General features: G+C 48.3%; 1 protein-coding gene across 2 annotated transcripts; it reads right to left on the reverse strand.

Moving 5' to 3' along the window:
* Positions 1-346: 346 nt before the first annotated feature.
* Positions 347-16201, reverse strand: Tmem50a (transmembrane protein 50A). Of its 2 annotated transcripts, none has more exons than XM_021160754.2 (7): positions 16081-16201; positions 14280-14384; positions 11560-11672; positions 6995-7062; positions 5179-5271; positions 2317-2377; positions 347-793 (listed from the first exon to the last, which is right to left on the reverse strand). In XM_021160754.2, exons 2-7 carry the CDS (start codon positions 14370-14372, stop codon positions 748-750), a joined length of 474 nt encoding a protein of 157 aa, XP_021016413.1. In that variant the 5' UTR covers positions 14373-14384; positions 16081-16201; the 3' UTR covers positions 347-747. The 2 variants fall into 2 exon arrangements, with proteins under 2 accessions (XP_021016413.1, XP_029332716.1); XM_029476856.1 differs by having other exon boundaries at positions 14280-14450.
* Between the last annotated feature and the right edge of the window lie 3832 nt (positions 16202-20033).

The raw sequence follows: 20033 nt of genomic DNA on the forward strand, positions 1-20033 counted from the left end.
GTGACTGACTGTGCCCAGGGTCGCTAATTGCGCCCAGGGTCACAGACTGTGTTCAGCTCCACTGTTTGGCCTGGGCACTCCTTCCAAGTCCACCATTATACTGCCAGGATGGCACACACTCCTGATTCTAAAGTGCCATCTTTCACAGACTCACTAGCCTGGGCAGGACAGGAATTCTTGTCATGACCATGGAGATTCGAAGCTCTTTCTTCCCTTGCATGTTTTGAACAGCTCTCTGGTCAAGAGAGCCATGACCTGTGGTCCCAGGTTACCTTAGGCCATTAACATGAAAAGGAAGATGCAGTATTTCTGATCGAACCATATATAAGGTACAATAAGAAAGAACTCTGACCACCAAATAGTTTTTAATAACAAGAAAATGTTTACACATTATTCAACACGGGACATGGAAGAGGCCACGTTAGTAAACACTTCGGACCCCAGAGTGAATCCTCACCCCAAAGACTCCACCATTTCTCCATCACCAACTCTTTAGACCATGATAGAAGCTGGCAGAAGCGACTCACATCAGCGGTTTCCTTTCCTGTGGTAAAAGCTGATGGGGCTCACACCACACTGGGCTGCTGCAGTACACATAGGAGTTCTCATGATTCTAGCATTATACAATTTCAAGCTGAGATTATACTCAGAAATATGTTTAGAAAACAGTATTACAAAAGACTGGGTGGGTGAGCAGGGTGCAAAAAGAAACCCATGCACGGCGGCTATGCTGCAGAAGCGATGTCTTCACTGCCACAAGTCCTCCGTACGGCCAAACTTGAAAACCAGCCCTCTGCGGACAGAACGAGAAACACGACATGACTGCCTGGCTTGAGAAACTTCTAGAACGGTGGGAAGCATGTAACTTGCAGAGAAAGCACCCGAGAGCCACACACGCTGGCCCAGGGATGGCCCCACCCACAGTGGGCTGGGCCCTCCCCAATCAGTCACTAATTAAGAAAATGCCCTACAGGTTTGCTTAGAACCCAATTTTATGGGGAGGTGTTTTCCTAATTAACAAGTCGAGCAAGCCATGGGGAGCAAGCCTATAAGCAGCATCCCTCCACAGCCTCTGCATCAGCTTCTGCCTCCAGATTCCTGCCCTGCTTGAGTTCCTGCTCTGACTTCCTTCAGTGATGGACTATGATGTGGAACTATAAGCCAAATAAGCCCTTCCCTCTCTAAGCTGCTTCTGGTGGTGTTTATCACAGCAACTGTGATCCCGACTAAGGTGACAGGGACAAGGGCCAGTGGGAGAATAAATAACCAAGGTGTTTTTGGGTGAAGAAACAGTCCTCAGAATTCAAATGTCAAGAAGCCATGGGGTAAGGGCTGGGGGTGGCGGTCCACAGTCGTGCTAATGCTGAGAGTTCCGAGGGGAAAGTCCTGCCAGGCCTGGGGGCTCACACATGTGGTTCCAGCTGCTTAGGAAGGCAAAGGACCGCCTGAGCCCAGGAGTCTGAGTCCAGCCTTAACTACAGAGAGCAATTCCTTCCTTTAAAGAAAACACACAGCCGGGCGTGGTGGCGCACGCCTTTGATCCCAGCACTGGGGAGGCAGAGGCAGGCGGATTTCTGAGTTCGAGGCCAGCCTGGTCTACAAAGTGAGTTCCAGGACAGCCAGGGCTATACAGAGAAACCCTGTCTCGNCCAGCCTGGTCTACAAAGTGAGTTCCAGGACAGCCAGGGCTATACAGAGAAACCCTGTCTCGAAAAACCAAAACAAAAAAAAAAAAAAAAAAAAAGAAAAAGAAAGAAAAAAAAAGAAATCACACACACATACACACTGGGCAAAATTACACACATAAACATAAAAACCATACATATAGAAAATGAAATTATATGCATGAAGCTAGAGAGATAGCTCAGTGGTTAAGAACACTGACTGCTCTTCCAGAGGTCCTGAGTTCAATTCCCAGCAACCACATGGTGGCTCACAACCATCTTAATGGGATCTGATGCCCTCTTCTGCTGTGTCTGATGAGAGTGACAGTGAGCTCATATACTTTAGAACAAAATGACACACAGACACAGAATTAAATCACAAACATGTAAGATCAGCTCCCCAATTGAACAAAATAACACACACACAAAACACACAGAGAAAACATATATTCACAGGTATAAGGTATAGTGGTGCATACATAGCTGTGATAGAGTTCAAGATGCTGGAGTGGAAGGACCATGAGTTCAAACTACTCTAGGTGACAATGTCTTCAAACAAAACTAAAACATACACACACACAGACACACACACATACACAGACACACACACACACACACATGAGAACAGTAAAGAATGAAAATCAGCACTTACCCAAAAAAGATGAAGGCATTCTGGAAAAATACAGCAATCCCAGGATACACTACGTCCTTTTCTGTACAAACAATTGTAATATTTAGAGGTTTAAGATCTCCAAACATCCAAGATCTCCAAACAGCCTGACTACAAAGTGAGTTCCAGGACAGCCAGGGCTACACAGAGAAACCCTGTCTCAAAAACAAACAAATAAACAATCTCCAAACAGTTAGGTCTGGATAGACCAGCAGACACCAGCTTCCTTGCCTACCCCAACTGACCATTCTGGCAGCGGCGATGGGTAAAGTACATGATGTGACCCATGGCAGACAGCACTGGCTTAGTATATGACAGCTCCCTCTGATCGGGTAATGGTACTTCCAGAGCCAATGCACAGTATACCTGGAAGGACAGTGTAGAAGGTGCTGTCCCTCAGGGAGCGGAGCCAACAACCAGGGGAGAAGACAGCAGCTCAAGGCGCGGAAATCAGAGGCGGAGAAGACCCCAGGAGAGGCGGGCAAAGAAAGGAGTAAGCAAGGGCAAGAACTGAGAGCAGAACTGAGGACAGAGGCCCTAGGCAGGAGCAGCTGGCACACTAGAGGAATGGCTGCTGGGTAAGAGATGAGCCAGCCAGGAGGTGAGAGGAAGTCCTGCAGGGCCTGGCAAGCAGGTCGGGAATGGGACTGGAGCTGACCCTAAGAGATCCTGCTAGGGCATCCTTTCAGGACAGCAGGAAAGAGACTGGTGGGATGAAGGGAGTAACAGCCATAGAGATGCTAAGAGGTGGCTGTGATGTGGATGGACACAGGATACTCTGTGCCCTGAACTAGATGTTCAGGGGAAAGAGGGCACCTTCCTTGGTAGGCCTTGGCTGAAGGCCTTAGCTGAGAGGTAGACACTGCAGGAGCTCTGAGCGCGGAAATGGGATCTCTCTGTGGTGTCTTGGCCCCAGGCTGTCAGGAGCACTTGCTAACTCATTAAATAACTCTGGGCCTGAAGACTCAGATGATATCAGCCTTTTCTCATCCCAAAATAGCCTGAGGCTTTGTCTAGGTCTCTACTATCTCTACTAACATCACCTCCTCCAGGGATAGCGGCTCACTCTTTAGTTCCAGCACTTGGGAGGCAGAGGCAGGTGGATCTCTGTGAGGTTGCCTATCTGCTGAGTGAGACCTAGTCTCCTGACAATGGTAACAAAGCCAGCCAACCAACCAACCAAACCAGACTAGGCCAGTCCAGGCTTTGTCAAGCACCAGCGCTGTGCTTTTTGTCTGTGATAGCTATAATCTATTTTATCTGGAGTGCTAAATAGGTTTCCTATTTTTCTAGGCTCCCTCGTTGGAATTTCAGCCAGCAAGGCAAGGCCTTTTCCAGCTCTGGCCTTAAATTAGTCTTACACAGTACATGTAACTGTTAACTATGTAAAAACAGGTGACGCCGTATCACCAAGGAGGCCTTACTGGAATAAATATGGACCAAACCAGGGCAATGTGGCAAACCCACGTAACCTCAGCACTCAGGAGGTGGAGGGGGAGATCCCTAATTCCCTGCCCCTCCCCCAGGCTACACGGCACAACTTTACCCTGGGTGTGGTGGTGAATGTCTATAATCCCAGAATTTGGGACTTTGAGAGAGGCAATAAGATTGATGGGCATTTGAGGCCAGGGTTATACATCAGAAGTATTTCACCAAAATAAAAACAAACCTTTGGCCAGGTTGTGGTGGCGCACGCCTTTAATCCCAGCACTTGGGAGGCAGAGGCAGGCGGATCTCTGAGTTTGAAGCCAGCCTGGTCTACAGAGGGAGTTCCAGGACAGCTAAAGCTACACAGAGAAACCTTGTCTTGAAAAACCAAAACCAAACCAAACCAAACCAAACCTTCAGTGGGAGGGTGCTTGCTCCCAGAGGTAGTGGCATCCTTTTTTCTGTCTTCTTTTCTTTTCTTTTCTTTGGTTATTAAGACAGGGTTTCTTTATGAAGTCTTGGCTGCCCTTGAACTCACTCTATAGACCTGGCTGGCCTCGTCTCAGAGATCCATCTGCCTCTGCCTCCTAAGTGCTAAGATTAAAGGTGTGCGCCACCACCACCACCATAGGCTCAGCACTTAATTAAACCAAAAACCCTGGGATGTCAGAGCTCTGCACCTATGTATGCTGCATGTGGCTGACAGTCCTGATTGACAACTTGACTGCAGAGTAAACCAAGCACACACCCTGGAAGACAGATCACAAGTCCTCTGTCCTAACCAATGAGCTAATTCAACCATGGAACCATGACTGGGTGAGCAGCCCTCCCTGGGGTGGGGGTGGGGCTGCTGGGGACATGCTCTGCCAGCCTAGCTTGGCTCTGCCTCGTTCCTATTCCTCTTCTCTGTTTCCTGGCTGCCAGGAGGTGAGTGCCTCTGAGCCATCATCCCTCCCTCCTGCTTCCATCAATGCCAGTGATGTGGGGCTGGCTGCCCCTGAGCTACAAGCTCTAGGCTGAGCCAAGACAAATCCTCTCTTGTTTCAGGGCTCCTCTCAGGTCACCGAGCCCCAAGCATGAATAATGAAGATGCTACTCTGGGGTCAAGAGCAAGGGGCAGAGCTGGAGCCCATGCCTTCCAAGTACTAAGTCAGGAAAAAACATACAAAGCTATCTACTGATGGGAGGAGTCTCAGTAGCCGGCACGCGCGCACACACACACACACACACACACACACACACGCGCACACACCCCTTAGTCAGGATCACTCACCAAAAGCAGCTTAGGGAGGGAAAGGCTTATACATATGTGTGTGTGTGTGTGTACACATACATATATAAAATGATTCATCCTAAAATATGGATGTATTTGGATGTAACATCCCAGTAGGGGTTGAAAGTAAAATGTATCCTTACCCTTAGCGACATAACCTCCAAAGAGAATCCACATGGAGGCAATCAGGGATCCGAAAGCCAACATGAAGCCGATGAAGAGCCAGATGCGAGCTCCTGAAAAGAGATACACTGTTACCACAGCTGCTCCACAGACAGCTGTGGACTTCACAAGGCCAAGGAGCTGAATGTGTATCCAGGCCTGGGATTCCAACAGTTGGAGGTAGAGGTGGGAAGGTCTGAGGTTCAAGGCTGGCCTGGGTTACATAAGACCTGGCCTCAAAATAAAGCGAAAGGGTTGGTGAGGACCGGTCTGGTAGAGGCCCTTGCTGCCAAGCCAGATGCCTCGGTTTGACCCCCAGGACCCAAATGGCAACAAGAGAGACCTAACTGCAACAAGCTGTCCTCTGACCTTTATCCAGGTACCATGGCATGTGTATGCCCACACTCATACCCCCCACCTCCGCCAGATATGGAGGCTGATGTAGAAGAAATGCCAGTCTGAGCTACACAGTAAGGTATAGGCCAGCAAATAGTATAGAAACCCTGTTTCAAAAAACCAAAACCACCTATAGCACACGTGTACTCAGCTGGGCGTGGTGGCGCACGCCTTTAATCCCAGCACTCGGGAGAAAGAGGCAGGCGGATTTCTGAGTTCGAGGCCACCCTGGTCTACAGAGTGAGTTCCAGGACAGCCAGGGCTATAGAGAAACCCTGTCTTGAAAAACCAAAAAAAAAAAAAAAAAAAAAAAAACAAACAAAACAAAACAAAAGCACACGTGTACTCATGACATAATATACCTACACACAAAAATAAACAAGTATAAAAATCAATGGGCTAGGTATGGTGGCACATGCCTGTGTCCATACACTTTGGGGTGGGGGGTTGGGTTAATCTATTCCAATTCAGGGCCATCCTTGGCTATGTTTGAAGTTAGCCTGGGATCCTGTCTCAGATAAAGTCAGGGGCCAGTGAGATGGCTTGGTGGGTAAATGTGCTTGCTATGCAAGTCCGAGGCCAGAAATGCTATCCCTTGAACTTTCTTAAATAGCTAGATGCAGGGCAGGGCAGGGGAGATGGCTCAGCACTTAAGAGGACTTAACTCAGTACTTCAGCCACACATGTGGTGCACAAACGTGTGAATAAGCATCCACACACATTAAAAAAAAATGGTTGCCAGGCAGTGGTGTCGCATGCCTTTAATCCCAGCACTTGGGAGGCAGAGGCAGGCGGATTTCTGAGTTTGAGGCCAGCCTGGTCTAGAGAGTGAGTTCCAGGACAGCCAGGGCAACACGAGAAACTCTGTCTCAAAAAACCAAATAAATAAAACAAAAAAGGTCTAAGATTATAAAATATTTCAAAATGCTAACACAAGCTAAGTGTAGTGATGCACGCCTATAATCCTGGCACTTGGGAAGCAGAAGCCGGTATCTCTGTGAGCTCAATAGCGAGTTTCAGGCCAGCCAGGGCTATGTAGTAAGATCCTATCTAGAAAAACAAACAGACCCCCTTTCCCCCAATGCTAATACAACCAAATATTTCTGTCAAAAACAACACTCAAGTCTTAGGTAGTTTAATGTGATCGGATTCTGCTCCGCACACGTTGCCAGCGCCTGCTCTCTGTGGCAGCCTGCAGACACTTAAGACTACCTGTTATCACTGAGGTCAGAGACTCACGCCTGGTGGGTTCTGTGCTCACAGCCGCCTCTGATGTATGCCTTGGAATCCAGCATCTCCCTGTCTTACGCCTGAACCCAAGAAGCCCGACATGTACCCTGCCTTGTAGAAGTCTCAGTTCGGGGAAGAAAGCTGTGTGGTAAGGTGTCAGCGCCTCTTTACCTGTCTGGCCCAGACAGCCTTCGCTGTAGCTGTCGCCTCGCACTTGCCCATTCGATACTGCGTTAATCCTGCAGGAGGCGGAAAAGCAAGAAATCAGGGGCTCGCCATCCAAGGAGAAGCTGTCTACTGCATCAAACTCAAGGGTTGCCCAAGTTCAAGGTGAAGAAGGCTCCTGAGCCTTGAGCCATGGGCCCACGTGACTCAGATCACCTAAGGAAGTCCCTTCAAGTGAGACACACCCTGGGACCACAGGAGAAATGGTACCACCTGGTAAGCTGTTAGGAAACTCTTGGACTCACCTTAAACCTACAGAGCTGAATGTCCAGCTTGGAGCTCCAGAGCCTAGTTCTAACAAATCTCTCGGGTGATTTGAATGCTTGTGAAAAAGTAAGTATAGGACCGGAAAGACGGCTTAGGGGTTAAGAACACTCACTGCACATGCCCAGGAGCCTAGTTCTGAGCCTAACACACCAACTGTCTGTACTGGAGCTCCTGGGCCTCCTAGGAAACCCACATTAACATGCGCAAATCCACACGCCTAGTTTCTAAAAATTAATCTTAAAGGCTGAAATGTGGTGGTGCTAGGACACCTTTAGTCCTAGCACCCGGGAGGCTGAGGCAGATGGATCTCTGTGAGCTCGAGGCCAGCCTGGTCTACAAAGTTCCAGGGCAGCCAGGGCTACACAGGAAACTTGCCTCAAAAAATAAAAATAAAATAAAATAAATGAGCCAGGCAGTGGTGGTGCACGCCTTTAACCCCAGCACTTGGGAGGCAGAGGCAGGCGGATTTCTGAGTTCGAGGCCAGCCTGGTCTACATGGTGAGTTCCAGGACAGCCAGGGCTATACAGAAAAACCCTGTCTCAAAAAAACAAAAACAAACAAGCAAGCAAGCAAGGACGCCTAAGGTGGGCCTGCTGCCATCAGGTATGGGAAGTGAAGAACCCTGCCACACACTCACATGCCTGCCTGTGCGTGGCACCCCCTCCCCCACAGGCAGGGCTGCCGCTGCTGCTTCATAAGCAGCAAAGCAGAAGAGTAAAGATCTGGGGCAAAATGAATGAAAACTCTTACACACGTACAAGTGCATGCACACACCAGTCAGAACAGTGCTTGCTCAACTTATGTCAGCATTCTTAAGGAAGCCCGGTAGCCTCATTATTACAGTAAACTGCAACAGAATGGAGAGACGGGAGGCTGTGGACCAGCTGAGCACCAAAGAAAAGTGCCCTGGCACGGTGCAAGCAGCTGTCTAAGTCAGACTCACTCTACGTGTGTGATGATCAAACTCCGCCTTCCTCAGTGGCTCACAAGCCCCTCAATTTGCTGGGAAAAGACTTTTACACATGTAAGTGTGTGGGGGACGGGTGGGAGTTAAAATGTGGGGAATCTGGTACCTGGACCAGGGAAAGGCTGAGTCCAAGTGCTAAGGTTCACAGGTGTCCTCGGCCATGCACAGAAACCCACTTGGAATGGCTTTTGGAGAAGAGAAAAAGTTATTTTTCTGGCATTCTTAACTAAAACCTCTGACTTTTTTTTTTATTATTTCCCTCAATTATTGTAAAATGGGATATAAATTCATCAAGGCTCCTAAAATACCCAGGTCCTGTACGTGGGTGGGTATATGGTCACCTCGCCCTGGCACACAGCCACTGTCCGTGAGCTGGAGACACCAAGGGAACCGGAGGGACAGCTGGGGAAAAGGCCGAGCTCTGGCTTCATCTCAGAGCCTTACAAAGGCGCACACAGAAGTGAAAATATGCCCAGCACTCGAGGCAGGAGGATCACAATATTCCAGTCCAACCTGGGCCACATGTGGAGATTCTCAAACCTCAACGGCACTCACCACGCCCTGTGAGTGAGGAAAGAGGTATAATAAAGACAGTAGGGCGACCGGGATCTCCACTCCCAGATGACGGTTCTCAGCATGTGTGTGGGGCAGATGGGAAGCCCAGGGGAATGCACACCTAAGTCTTCGCAGAGAAGCCACTGCACGGGGCTGGGAATGGAACGGTTTGGGGCAAGAGTGAGAAGTGGGATGGGACCAGGACCATCAGAAGGTCTCTGGATGTAAGGATGAATTCTATCCCTGTGAAGCCTGTCTTCCAGGCACCTGAAACCTTTCCTTAAAGATTAAAATACTCACTCATAGAGTATTTTAGATCCGTGGACAACAAAGTCTCTGCCACACCTTCACCAATAAGCACTCAAGGGGTGAAGATAAGGGTGTGGCTATGCCGGAGTGCTAGTTTAGCAAGCTCAAGGCCTTGGATTGTGCCCCAAGCATCATAAGAGTAATGAATACACATACACATGTACACACACACACACATGTACACACACACACATGTACACGTACATGCATGGAAAGAAAATTACCTGGATGTTGGCAGCAGGGTGTGGTCGTAATTTGGCAGTCCCTCTGGCCTACAGCAGACCCAACAACTACTTGTACTCATAGGCAGGGAGGTGGGGTGGCTTTTTTCCTGAGTTCTGCCTGCTGACAGCACTGATGCTCAGGGTGACACCCCTTACCTGGTGTTCAGGAGGCCAGCAGCCCCTTAGCCCCTCACTCCGGGCTGAAGCACTGACCCAGGACTGGATCTCCATTTTCCCCTCAGACTTTTTTTTTGTTGTTTGTTTTGTTTTGTTTTTGTTTTGGGGGGTTTTAGTTTGGCTTGGTTTGGGTTTTTTTTTTTAATTAGGTATTTTCCTCATTTATATTTCCAATGCTATCCCAAAAGTCCCCCATACCCTCCCCCTCCACTCCCCTAACCACCCACTCCCACTTTTTGGCCCTGGCGTTCCCCTGTACTGGGGCATATAAAGTTTGCAAGTCCAATGGGCCTCTCTTTCCAGTGATAGCCGACTAGGCCATCTTTTGATACATATGCAGATAGAGTCAAGAGCTCCGGGGTACTGGTTAGTTCATAATGTTGTTCCACCTATAGGGTTGCAGATCCCTTCAGCTCCTTGGGTATTTTCTCTAGCTCCTCCATTGGGGGCCCTGTGATCCATCCAATAGCTGACTGTGGGCATCCACCCCTCAGACTTCTTACACAAAAGAAAGGTGCCAAGCGTTGGCAGACAAAGGTCTGCAGCATGCCAAAGAAAGGCCTGTGTGGGGGTACACGTGTAACCCCAGCCAACTGGGAGGCTGAGGTGCAGGGAAAACCAATCCCAGGCCAGCCTGGTCACACAGTGAGAGCCTGTCTCCAAAACAACAGCTGGTCTCTACAGGAAACACTAGGGAAACATAGTGAATTCATTCAACATGGGGGATGAACACGAGGTGATCTGGAATGGGGCACAAGGGGACAAAGAGGTGAGAATCTATGACAACTTGTCAAAGGGGGAGGACTTCAGACAGGAACGCCAGGAACAGAGACAGAATTATCACTGTGCAGTTAGAAGGCCAAAACCAAAAGGAAAACTTCAGAGCCACAGTCCCAGGTGCATTGAGCTTTTTCTCTGCTCTCCAGGACTGTCTCTACCTCCTCCTCAGGCACCTGACAATGCCCCCACTCCTGACTCCCCCTCAAGCTCCTAACACCCTCCACCCCCACCCCTCTCCAGAGTGACTCTCTCCACCTCTCCCACTGACTCCTGACCCCCCTCTGACTCCTAACCTCTGGCTCCTGACATTCCCTCCATCCACTCCTACCCCCCTTCCTGAGCCCCTCTGGCTCTGGAGTGACTGTGTCCACCTCCCCCTCAGGCTCCTGCCTCCTGCTCCCCCTCTGGCTCCTGATACCTCCACCCCTTCAGTCTTGTGTGCCCCCCTCCCCTCGGGCATCTGTACTTGCAGTCATTTAAAATGCTCTTAAGGGAATCTCACTAAGTTACTGTCCACCTCCCTGCCTGCTGCTGTTTTAGCCGCCACCAATTCTCATGCGGAGAGTAGGGGCCAGGCTGTGAGCTTAGTAAGTACCTCGGGTGTCATAAAGCTATAGGAAAGTACACAGGGTCCAGGACTCACATGGAACTTTCACCTTTGCTAGGACAGAAGCAAGCAGAGCTAAGAGAACCGGAAGAAGCGATGGGAGCGGGCAGAAGCCAGGGAACGAGAAAAGCAGAACTGTCAGCTCCCCTTCTGACAGTGTCCTTGCTGGCCTTGAACTCACAGCAATCCTCCTTTCTCAGCCTACCCAAGGGCTGGCAATTTTGACTTGTTTCTTTCTTCTGGATTTATTTATGGGCATGTGGTGTTTTACCTGCATGCATGTACAAGTGTCTGGTGCCTGCAGAGAGGCCATAAGATGCCCAGGAGCTGGAGTTACAGGAGGCTCTGAGCCACCATGAGGATGGTGAGAACTGAACCCAGGTCTTTCTCTCCAGGCCCTTTGTATTATTTCCTGAGACCGAGTCCCTTGGCTGGCATGGGATGTTATAAGTAGGCTAGGCTGGCCTGAAACTTGCAGCCATCTCCCTGTCTTCATTCCAAGTGCTGGGATTACAGGTTCCAAGTGTGCCCAGGGGTCCTTCTTACCTACCAGAATTTTAAATTGTGTCTAGGGTCATTTTAGTCTGTGACATTCTACGTAGGCGGGGTGATGCCATCACTTACATGAGGAAGGCGATGGTTGCTATGACGCCACAGGTATGGTATGAGTGGTTGAACTGATCCATCCTGGGGTACATGACAGCCGCGTCTATGATGATCCACCATCCCGTGAAAAACTGAAAACAGACAGACAAAAGAAGGTGATGTCAGCAAGACCCATCAGCAACAGCACATGTTACCACAGGGTGTTTGAACCAAGGAACATGTCTGCAATTCTTATTCCTTTGGATGATTACAGTACAGCCATTTGATGGTTTCAGATATGTCTCCAGACACATCAGAAGAGAGCATTGGATTCCATTGCAGATGGTTGTGAGCCACCATGTGGTTGCTGGGATTTGAACTCAGGACCTCTGGAAGAGCAGTCGGTGTACCACTGAGCCATCTCTCCAGCCCTTGTCCAAGATTTAAAAAAAAAAAAAAGAAGTAATTTATCCTCTGTTATGTGTGTGAATGTCATGCGTATCACATTTGAGCCTCGTGTCCATGGAGCTCAGGGGAGGGCATCAGAACCAGGGAAGCTGGGTTACAGAGGGTTGTGAGCCACCATATGGGTGCTGGCAACTGAACTTGGGTCCTCTGCAAGAGCAACAAAGGTTTCTAACCCCCGAGCCATCTCTCCAGCCCTGCATTTAAGGTATTTTATTCAAAGATTAAAATTTAAAGCTTTTCAAAACATGAGATTTTCTACAGTGGTATTAAATTTTGCCATGTCTTTGAAAAAAAATATGATGAAATTCAAGGCTGGAGAGGGGCTTAGTGGTTAAGAGCACTGGCTGCTCTTTCAGAAGACCCAGGTTCAATTCCCAGCAACCACACCCAGCTCACGACTGGGGATCTGACAACCTCACATAAATACACTTAGTAAATTATTAAAAAACAATAATAATCAAAGATGAGGTACAGAAAAAAATATTTAAACTTGAGTTTCTAGTCATTCATTTACTTAAAATTTCTTCCTTCCAAGCTGGGGTTCAGTGACAGAGAACTTGTCTATTCAGTGTGAGGTCCTAGGTTCAGTGTCTAGTAAAAGTATTTCTCTTTAGATCAGTCAGCAGCGGCTGGCAAGATGGCTCAGTGGTTAAGAGCATGGTCTGTCCCTCCATAGGACCCAGGTTCAACTCCAAGCACCCACATAGCAGCTCCCAACTGTTTGTAACTCCAATTCCAAGGGATATGACACCCTCACATCAATGTACATAAAATAAAAAAAAAATAAAACAAAGGAAAAGAGAACAGGCAGCAGGTAAGATCTTCAACCATAACTTTAGACTACAAGAGAATGTGTTATGTAAATAGCTTTATCCTTCAAATCCCCCTGAGCACTGTATTTCACAGCTCAAGGTGACACACACTGCAACCCCAGCACTTGGGAAGCAGAGGCGGGATAATGGAGACCTCAAGGGCATCCTTGCCTATGTGTGAGTTCGAAGCCATCATGACCTACAGCAGATCCATCCATCCATCCAAAAAAAGAAAAAACGAGCTCATGATCTTCCTAATGCTTCTCCCTACGAGGTCAGGGCAAGTGTGATCCGGATGGCCTGAGAATTGGGAATATCTATCTCGACTGATTTGGACCTGATTGTCTCTTTAATCCTTTCCTCCTTTTTTTTTTTTTTTTTTTTTTTAAAGATTTATTTATTATATGTAAGTACATTGTAGCTGTCCTCAGATATTCCAGAAGAGGGCATCAGATTTCATTACAGAAGGTTGTGAGCCACCATGTAGTTGCTGGGATTTGAACTCGGGACCTTCGGAAGAGCAGTCGGTGCTCTTAACCACTGAGCCATCTCGCCAGCCCCTTTCCTCCTTTTTTTAAAACATGGTCTCACTATTTGCCCTAGTTGTCCTGGAACTCAAGTATAGACCAGGCTGGCCTTGAACTCACAGAGATCCACCTGCCTCTGCCTCCTGAGTGCCGAGATCAAAGGTACGCATCACACCTGGCCCTCTTCAACCCTTTAAACCTTCTGTGCTCACCGAGTCAAGGACGTATAACCCATAATAAGTAACTGCATACAATGTTTCATTATGACAACTATTTACACCTTTTTTTTTTTTTTTGGTTTTTCGAGACAGGTTTTCTCTGTGTAGCCCTGGCTGTCCCGGAACTCACTCTGTAGACCAGGCTGGCCTCGGACTCAGAAATCCACCTGCCTCTGCCTCCCAAGTGCTGGGATCAAAGGTGTGCACCACCACGCCTGGCTAACCATTAACACTATTAACAAACTCACAAGTCAAACATCACTAAGTAAAATAAGTTTGGTGATTATTTTTTAAAAGGACACATTTGAAAACATCACATGGGGGGGGGGGGGGTCGTGGGGGCTGGTGAGATGGCTCAGCAGGTAAGAGCACTGACCTGCTCTTCCGAAGGTCCAGAGTTCAAATCCCAGCAACCACATGGTGGCTCACAACCATCTGTATTGAGATCTGACGCCCTCTTCTGGTGCATCTGAAGACAGCTACAGTGTATTTATTTATAATAATAAATAAATCTTTGGGCCAGAGTGGAGAGAGCAGAGGTCCTAGAATTCAATTCCCAACAACTACATGAAGGCTCACAACCATCTGTACAGCTGCAGTGTACTCATACACATAAAACAGATAAATAAATCTTTAAAAAAAGAAAAAGAAAAAAGAAAACATCACACATAATCTAAACCATCTATACAGCCACAGATCAACACATGGAGGGCCAAGGTGTCACAGGGACTTACTAGCACGCCAGCAGCGATGGAGGCGATCGTGTTCCGCTTCTCCCCCCAGTCCATGCACTCCGAGCACCTCGAGCCTTCTAGAAATCCAGACATCTTTTCAGGTCACTAAACCAAAACCATCACAGTTAAACAAGGTCCTTCGGTTTTCTTGTTTCAAAGCCGGCTGTGTTTCTGCAAAATAACAGCTGGATGATAACCTAACACAAGTTACAGATGCGCTTTATTCCAGCTCTACTAATTTCTTCGGGATGTCTGATGCTGCTTTGGTGGGGAGTGAGGTACTAGGGACGGAGTCTACGTTTAATGTAAAACTTGGTTTTAGCTGGGACTGGGGTGGTGGCTGCCTCGGCCTGCAATCCTAGCATTTGGCGGGCTGAGGCAGGAGGACTGGGCTCAGTCAGAGGGCCAGCCAGAGCTACAGAGTGAGTTTCAGGCCAGTCTGTCCAGAAAAGACTAAACAAGGGGCTGGTGAGATGGCTCTGCACTTAAGTGCACTCACTGGCTGCTCTTTCAGAGGTCCCAGCAACCACATGGTGGTTCATAACCATCTATAAGGGGATCTGGCGCCCTCTTCTGGCCTGCGGGTGTACAGGCAGCACAGCACTCATAAATAAATACAAATTTAGAAAAGACAAGAAAACAAAACAAAATCAGGATGGCCTTAGCATATTTACATAATATGAATGAAGGTGATTACATTAACCTTAAACAAAAATGTTCTGTCACAAAAATGACATCTCCTCAAAGATGTCACATTTTATTATTGCAAGTCCACTAGTTCTTTAAGTGAGTGCAATGATGCTTAGCCCTCCACAGCTGCTTTCTAAACCTTAAGCTCCCTACTAAAGGTTCCGATTTGATTTTAATAATAAGGACGTGATAGACTTTGGTTTTAAGGTAAAAATGTAGACTTGGATGGAAAATACTTCCCCTAGGAGTCTGCACATTTTATCCTACATCTGTGTCTTTCATGACCAGATTAAGAAGAGAACGGCTCAACTTCGGGCTTTATTTCTATTTCGTTTTTTCTCCACTATTTGTCCCTTCACCAAGTCTGCCTTCGGATGTCATTACTTTGTAAAGGGCACTCATCTTACTATCCCTAACTCTGCTACTGATTCTGTTTGAACATTCCCCACAAAAAAGGGCAGGCCTGAAACGAATTCAGACTTAAAATAAAGAACGTGCAGTCAAATTACCACGGTCAGCCGAAATTGTCTTAAATCCCATAAACCCCTCCTCCTTCAAGTTCAGCTGTGCAGACCCAGCCGGAGAAACATCACTCATCTTTATTTCACAGATAAAACCTCAACTACATACAACTCGCTCACAGTGAACACCCCAGATCTCACATGACTCCCTCAGGAAGGCGATTTCAGTTTTAGCCGCCTCTAAACAAGCTAAAGGGAAAAACGCATAGACTTTTGTTTTGAGTTCAGGTCTGAAAATACACTCGTTTTTATCTAATGACTGGAAAGAAAAGCAACCCACTATGTGTAATTGTCGTTTCCCCCAATGGCCCACCCGAGTCCATTTTTCGCTGCACAATTCTTTGACATGTTCAAAGGCAGACCCGCCCTGCAGACTGGAGGAACAGGGCGCGGTTACGCGTGGGCCGAACCCGGACGCTCCACCGTCGGATGAGCTTGCCTAGCTCCACAGTTCTGGGGAAGAGTCCCTGCCACAGGAAGCGGCCCCGCAGGTCGCGCGATCTCAGCCCGGCGGCGTCCAAGAGCTGGGGCACGGCCACTGCCGCGAGTTCGAGCCCGGCCCGCTGCTCCGCCCTCCCGTCCGCACTCACGTCCAAGTCCGGAGTTGGGAGTCGCGGCGCGTTTGGTAGCCTCGGTTTACTCCAGTTCTGCAAGAAAACAAAACAACCACAGGCAATCAGACTCCCGGATGTCGATGTGACGGTCCGCCCCCGAGTCAGTGCGCATGCGGATCGAGAGGGAAGGGCGGATCCCTGGGGTGCAGCCTATGGGCCACGCCCACCGCGCCGACAAGTCTGTGGGTTACCCGGACTCCCTTGTCACTGTGAGAAATGGTAGAGTGGAGCCTGTCTTCTGGGATGCGACCAAGGAAGGGAGGCAACAGTTCACCTGTACTATTTGGTTTTGTTGTTGTTACACTTTTTAAAATGTATTCTTCTTGTCATTGTGTAGCGATCAGACAGATCAGCCACCCTCCCGGAGTCGGTCCTTCCTTTCCTTCGGTCATACGGGTCCCAGGAATCAAACTCAGGTTATTTGACTTAGCAAGTACCTGCTTTACCTGCTGAGCCATTTTTCCGGCCCGATGGTGACTTTAAGAGGGCTGGGATTGGCCCTGCTGTCATCTCATGTTCACGTGGGTGGCAGGTAGTCAGGAGCCTGTGGCACAGAAGGTGGTTGGGTGGCTCACTGCCTTGCAGGAGGGATCATCTCTCCGGTCCCCAGCATTGTCCTTTGATGCATGAAATCTATGTAGCTTTTGTTGGGAGGGGGAATTAGCTGATTGGTATTTGAAACTATACAATACCCCCTCCACACAACCCCCCCCCCCCACACACACACACATACTACTGTGCCTGAACCCAGGGCTCTACCACTCAGTCCTGGTTCTAGACCCATAACCTATTTAACTTTTTCATGTTTTACATGATGAGTATTTTGCTTGCATGCACATCTGTGCGCCACTGTGCACTGTGCTGGCAGAGGCCAGAAGAGGTGCCTAGAACTGGAATTACAGCTATTGTGAGCTACCGTGTGGGTGTAGAGAACTGAACCTGGGTCGTCGTCGGAGAGAACAGCCTGCACTCTGAATCACCGCGTCATCTTTCCAGCAACTCCAGGACCTATTTTTAAATGGACACGTTTCTTAGCCCTAGAGATTAAAGGTTTATTGTGACTGGCTAAAGACTGGTTAATGTCTCAAGGTCAAGCAGTGCTCCCCTAGCCCAGTATGTGTGTGTGTGTGTGTGTGTACGCGTGCCCGTGTGTGCACATGCATGTGCATGTAGGCATTTATTTCTTTAGTTACTATTCTGGACCTCCCCATGCTAAGTTGACATTCTACCTCTGAGCCATCTCTCCAGGTCTTTTGTTTTTGTTTTTTCCAAACATGGTTTCTCTGTGTAGCCTTAGTTTTCCTGAAATCTGTTCTGTAGGCCAGGCTGGCTGGTCTTGATCTCAGAGATCTGCCTGCCTCTGCTTCTCAAGGGCCAGGATTAAAGGCCCACACCGCCACCACCACCACCACTACCACCAAACCCAAATGCAGATCTTAATGAAAACTTTTAAATGTCTATTCATATTTTCTAACTTGCTCTTAGTAAAGCTTCTACGAAGCTAAGTTCTGCAATGAAACCCTGCTGGAGGTCTGCTGGAGCTATTGGGTCCTGTCTGGGCAGAGCTCAGGGTTGGGTGAAGCTCCTAAGTCAAGATGCAGGACCACTGAAGCCCCCGGGGCAGTGGAGGTGAAGGGCAGGCCACGGTCCACAGGGACAAACAGCCAAAGCGCCTTCTTCTTTGCTCTTCTTTGCATTGTCTGTACTTCTTTACTGGCTGTATTAGTTACGTTGCTGTTTTTGTGATAAAATACTTCACTCAAAGCAACTTATAGGAGGTTATTTGGATTATAGTCCTGGAGGGAGGAATCCATCATGGGGCCAGGGATGTGACAGCAGGTGACAGGCACAGTGCCTTGAGCAGGAAACTAGGGGCTTACATGTTCAACCCCAAGCATGAGGTAGGGCTGGAGACTTGGAATGGGGCAAGGATTTATAATCTCAGGTCCTACCCCTAGTCACGTACTTCCTTCAGCAAGGGTGTACCACCTATGCCTCCCCAAGCAACGCCGCCATCTAGGAACCAAATATCCAAATGTCCAAGATGATGGGGGACATTTTTTGTTTGTTTGTTTTTTGAGACAGGGTTTCTCTGTATAGCCCTGGCTGTCCTGGAACTCACTCTGTAGACCAGGCTGGCCTCGAACTCAGAAATCTGCCTGCCTCTGCCTCCCGAGTGCTGGGATTAAAGGCATGCGCAACCACACCCGGCGATGGGGGACATTTTTTATTCTGTTATACAGACCAATCTAAATGAGTGGGCTCAGCCCCTGTGCATGGTTCTCCATGAGACTATGAAGGAAGCTATGATCTGCAGTACCCCAAAAGAGAGCTGTACTTAGGTCAAACATCCTACAAGCCTGACTGTCAAGTCTGACTGGCAGATCCAGGGTGAGATTATTCTGGGCTAAATAGCCCTCCTAAATAGCCACTTACTGCCTATCTGTGTTCGACTAGCATTCTTGTGACAAGCAGTTAAAATCCTCTTTGGAATATGCAAACACCAGTTTCAGTTCCTCCTGGCCACCCCTGTTGTTGAGGTAGCCTATTAGAATTACCAACCATCTGTGCAGTTCTGCCACGCATCCACCCGTCCGTTTGCCCATCTGGACCATGTCCTGCTCTTCACCTCCTCTGCCCTGTTGGCTTCAATAGTCCTGGACTATTGACTTGGGAGCTCGGCCCCGCCCTGAGCTTCAACAGACCTCCAACGGGGCTTCACTATCTTACTCCCACAGAGGTGTTATCTGCTCTGTTATCAGCCTTCTGCTTATCTCTTCTTCAGTGTCTCTCAAACCCCTTAGACTCCGCTATGACCTCTCTAACCCTCTGTGGGCCTTCTGTAACCTACATACAGACATATATAGATTTACTGCATTCTTGTAAAGACCAGGCAGTGGTGGCCCACACCTTTAATCCCGGCACTTGGGAGGCAGAGGCGGAGAATCTCAGTGAGTTCAAGGCCATCTTGGTCTTTAGAACAAGTTCCAAGACAGCGAGAAACCCTGTGATAAAAATAAAGAAAAAAAAGAGGGGCTGGAGAGATGGCTTAGTGGTTAAGAGCTCTGACTGCTCTTCCAGAGGTTCTGAGTTCAAATCCCAGATACTACATGGTGGCTCACAACCAGATGGGATCCAATGCCTTCTTCTAGTGAGTACTCACATATATGAAATAAACAAACAAACAAACCTTTAAACAAGAAAAAAAAGAAAACTGGCATAAAGGAGCCTGTGTGTAGGCTTGGAGAGATAGCTCAGTTAATACCTGTCAGCTTGCTGACAAGAAACTCACAGCTCTGAATTTGTTGTTATTTGTTGTTATTCCACAAGTTCTGAAAAGCTGGCAAGGCCTGATGTGTCCATCCCTGCTTCTGACCGAGTGTACTGATAAAATGTTGATGCGAGTGTGAGGCCCGCCTATCCCTTTCCCCTGTTTGTTGTAGGTTATTTGATCACACTGTGAGAATGAGCATGTGTTATTTACCGGAACAACTTGTTCTTAGGTGTGGTGTGGCTCATCCTTAGCACACAGCTCTGATACCAGCCCTTTCTCATTGACGCTTGTAAACAGGACGAAATGAGGTTAACCTCAGGTCTAAAGGGGGGGCAGGGTAAGCAGCAGCTGACAGGAAGCCAACATGAGCTTATTTAGAAAAAACAAAACTGTAGCGCATAAGAGGGAGTCAGGGTGCTGGATGGGGATGGCACACAGGAAATTGATGGGGAGGACATTGAGTTTGAAAGAAGTTTTTTGGGTGAGAGAGGAGAGTCATTCTGGGAAGTCTCTAGAGGAGGAAGGTCAGCGGGGTGGGGGTGGGGGGCTCTCTCTGCCTCTGAGCTACCAGGCCTTCACCCAGCATTTGGGTCCTGGTCTTCACTGGTAAAGTCCAACGAATGAGATTTTTGTCTGAAAAAAAAAAAAAAAAAAA

Source organism: Mus caroli, chromosome 4, assembly GCF_900094665.2.
Source record: "Mus caroli chromosome 4, CAROLI_EIJ_v1.1, whole genome shotgun sequence".
Lineage (NCBI taxonomy): Eukaryota > Metazoa > Chordata > Mammalia > Rodentia > Muridae > Mus > Mus caroli.

Coding starts and splice junctions, on each gene's coding strand:
- Tmem50a (XM_021160754.2), bottom strand. CDS start 14,372: ATGTCTGGATTTCTAGAAGGCTCGAGGTGCTCGGAGTGCATGGACTGG. Junction 7,063..11,559: donor GCAACCATCGCCTTCCTCAT/GTAAGTGATGGC, acceptor CGCCTCCTGCAG/GATTAACGCAGTATCGAATG. Junction 794..2,316: donor AATGCCTTCATCTTTTTTGG/GTAAGTGCTGAT, acceptor TTCTGTCCGCAG/AGGGCTGGTTTTCAAGTTTG.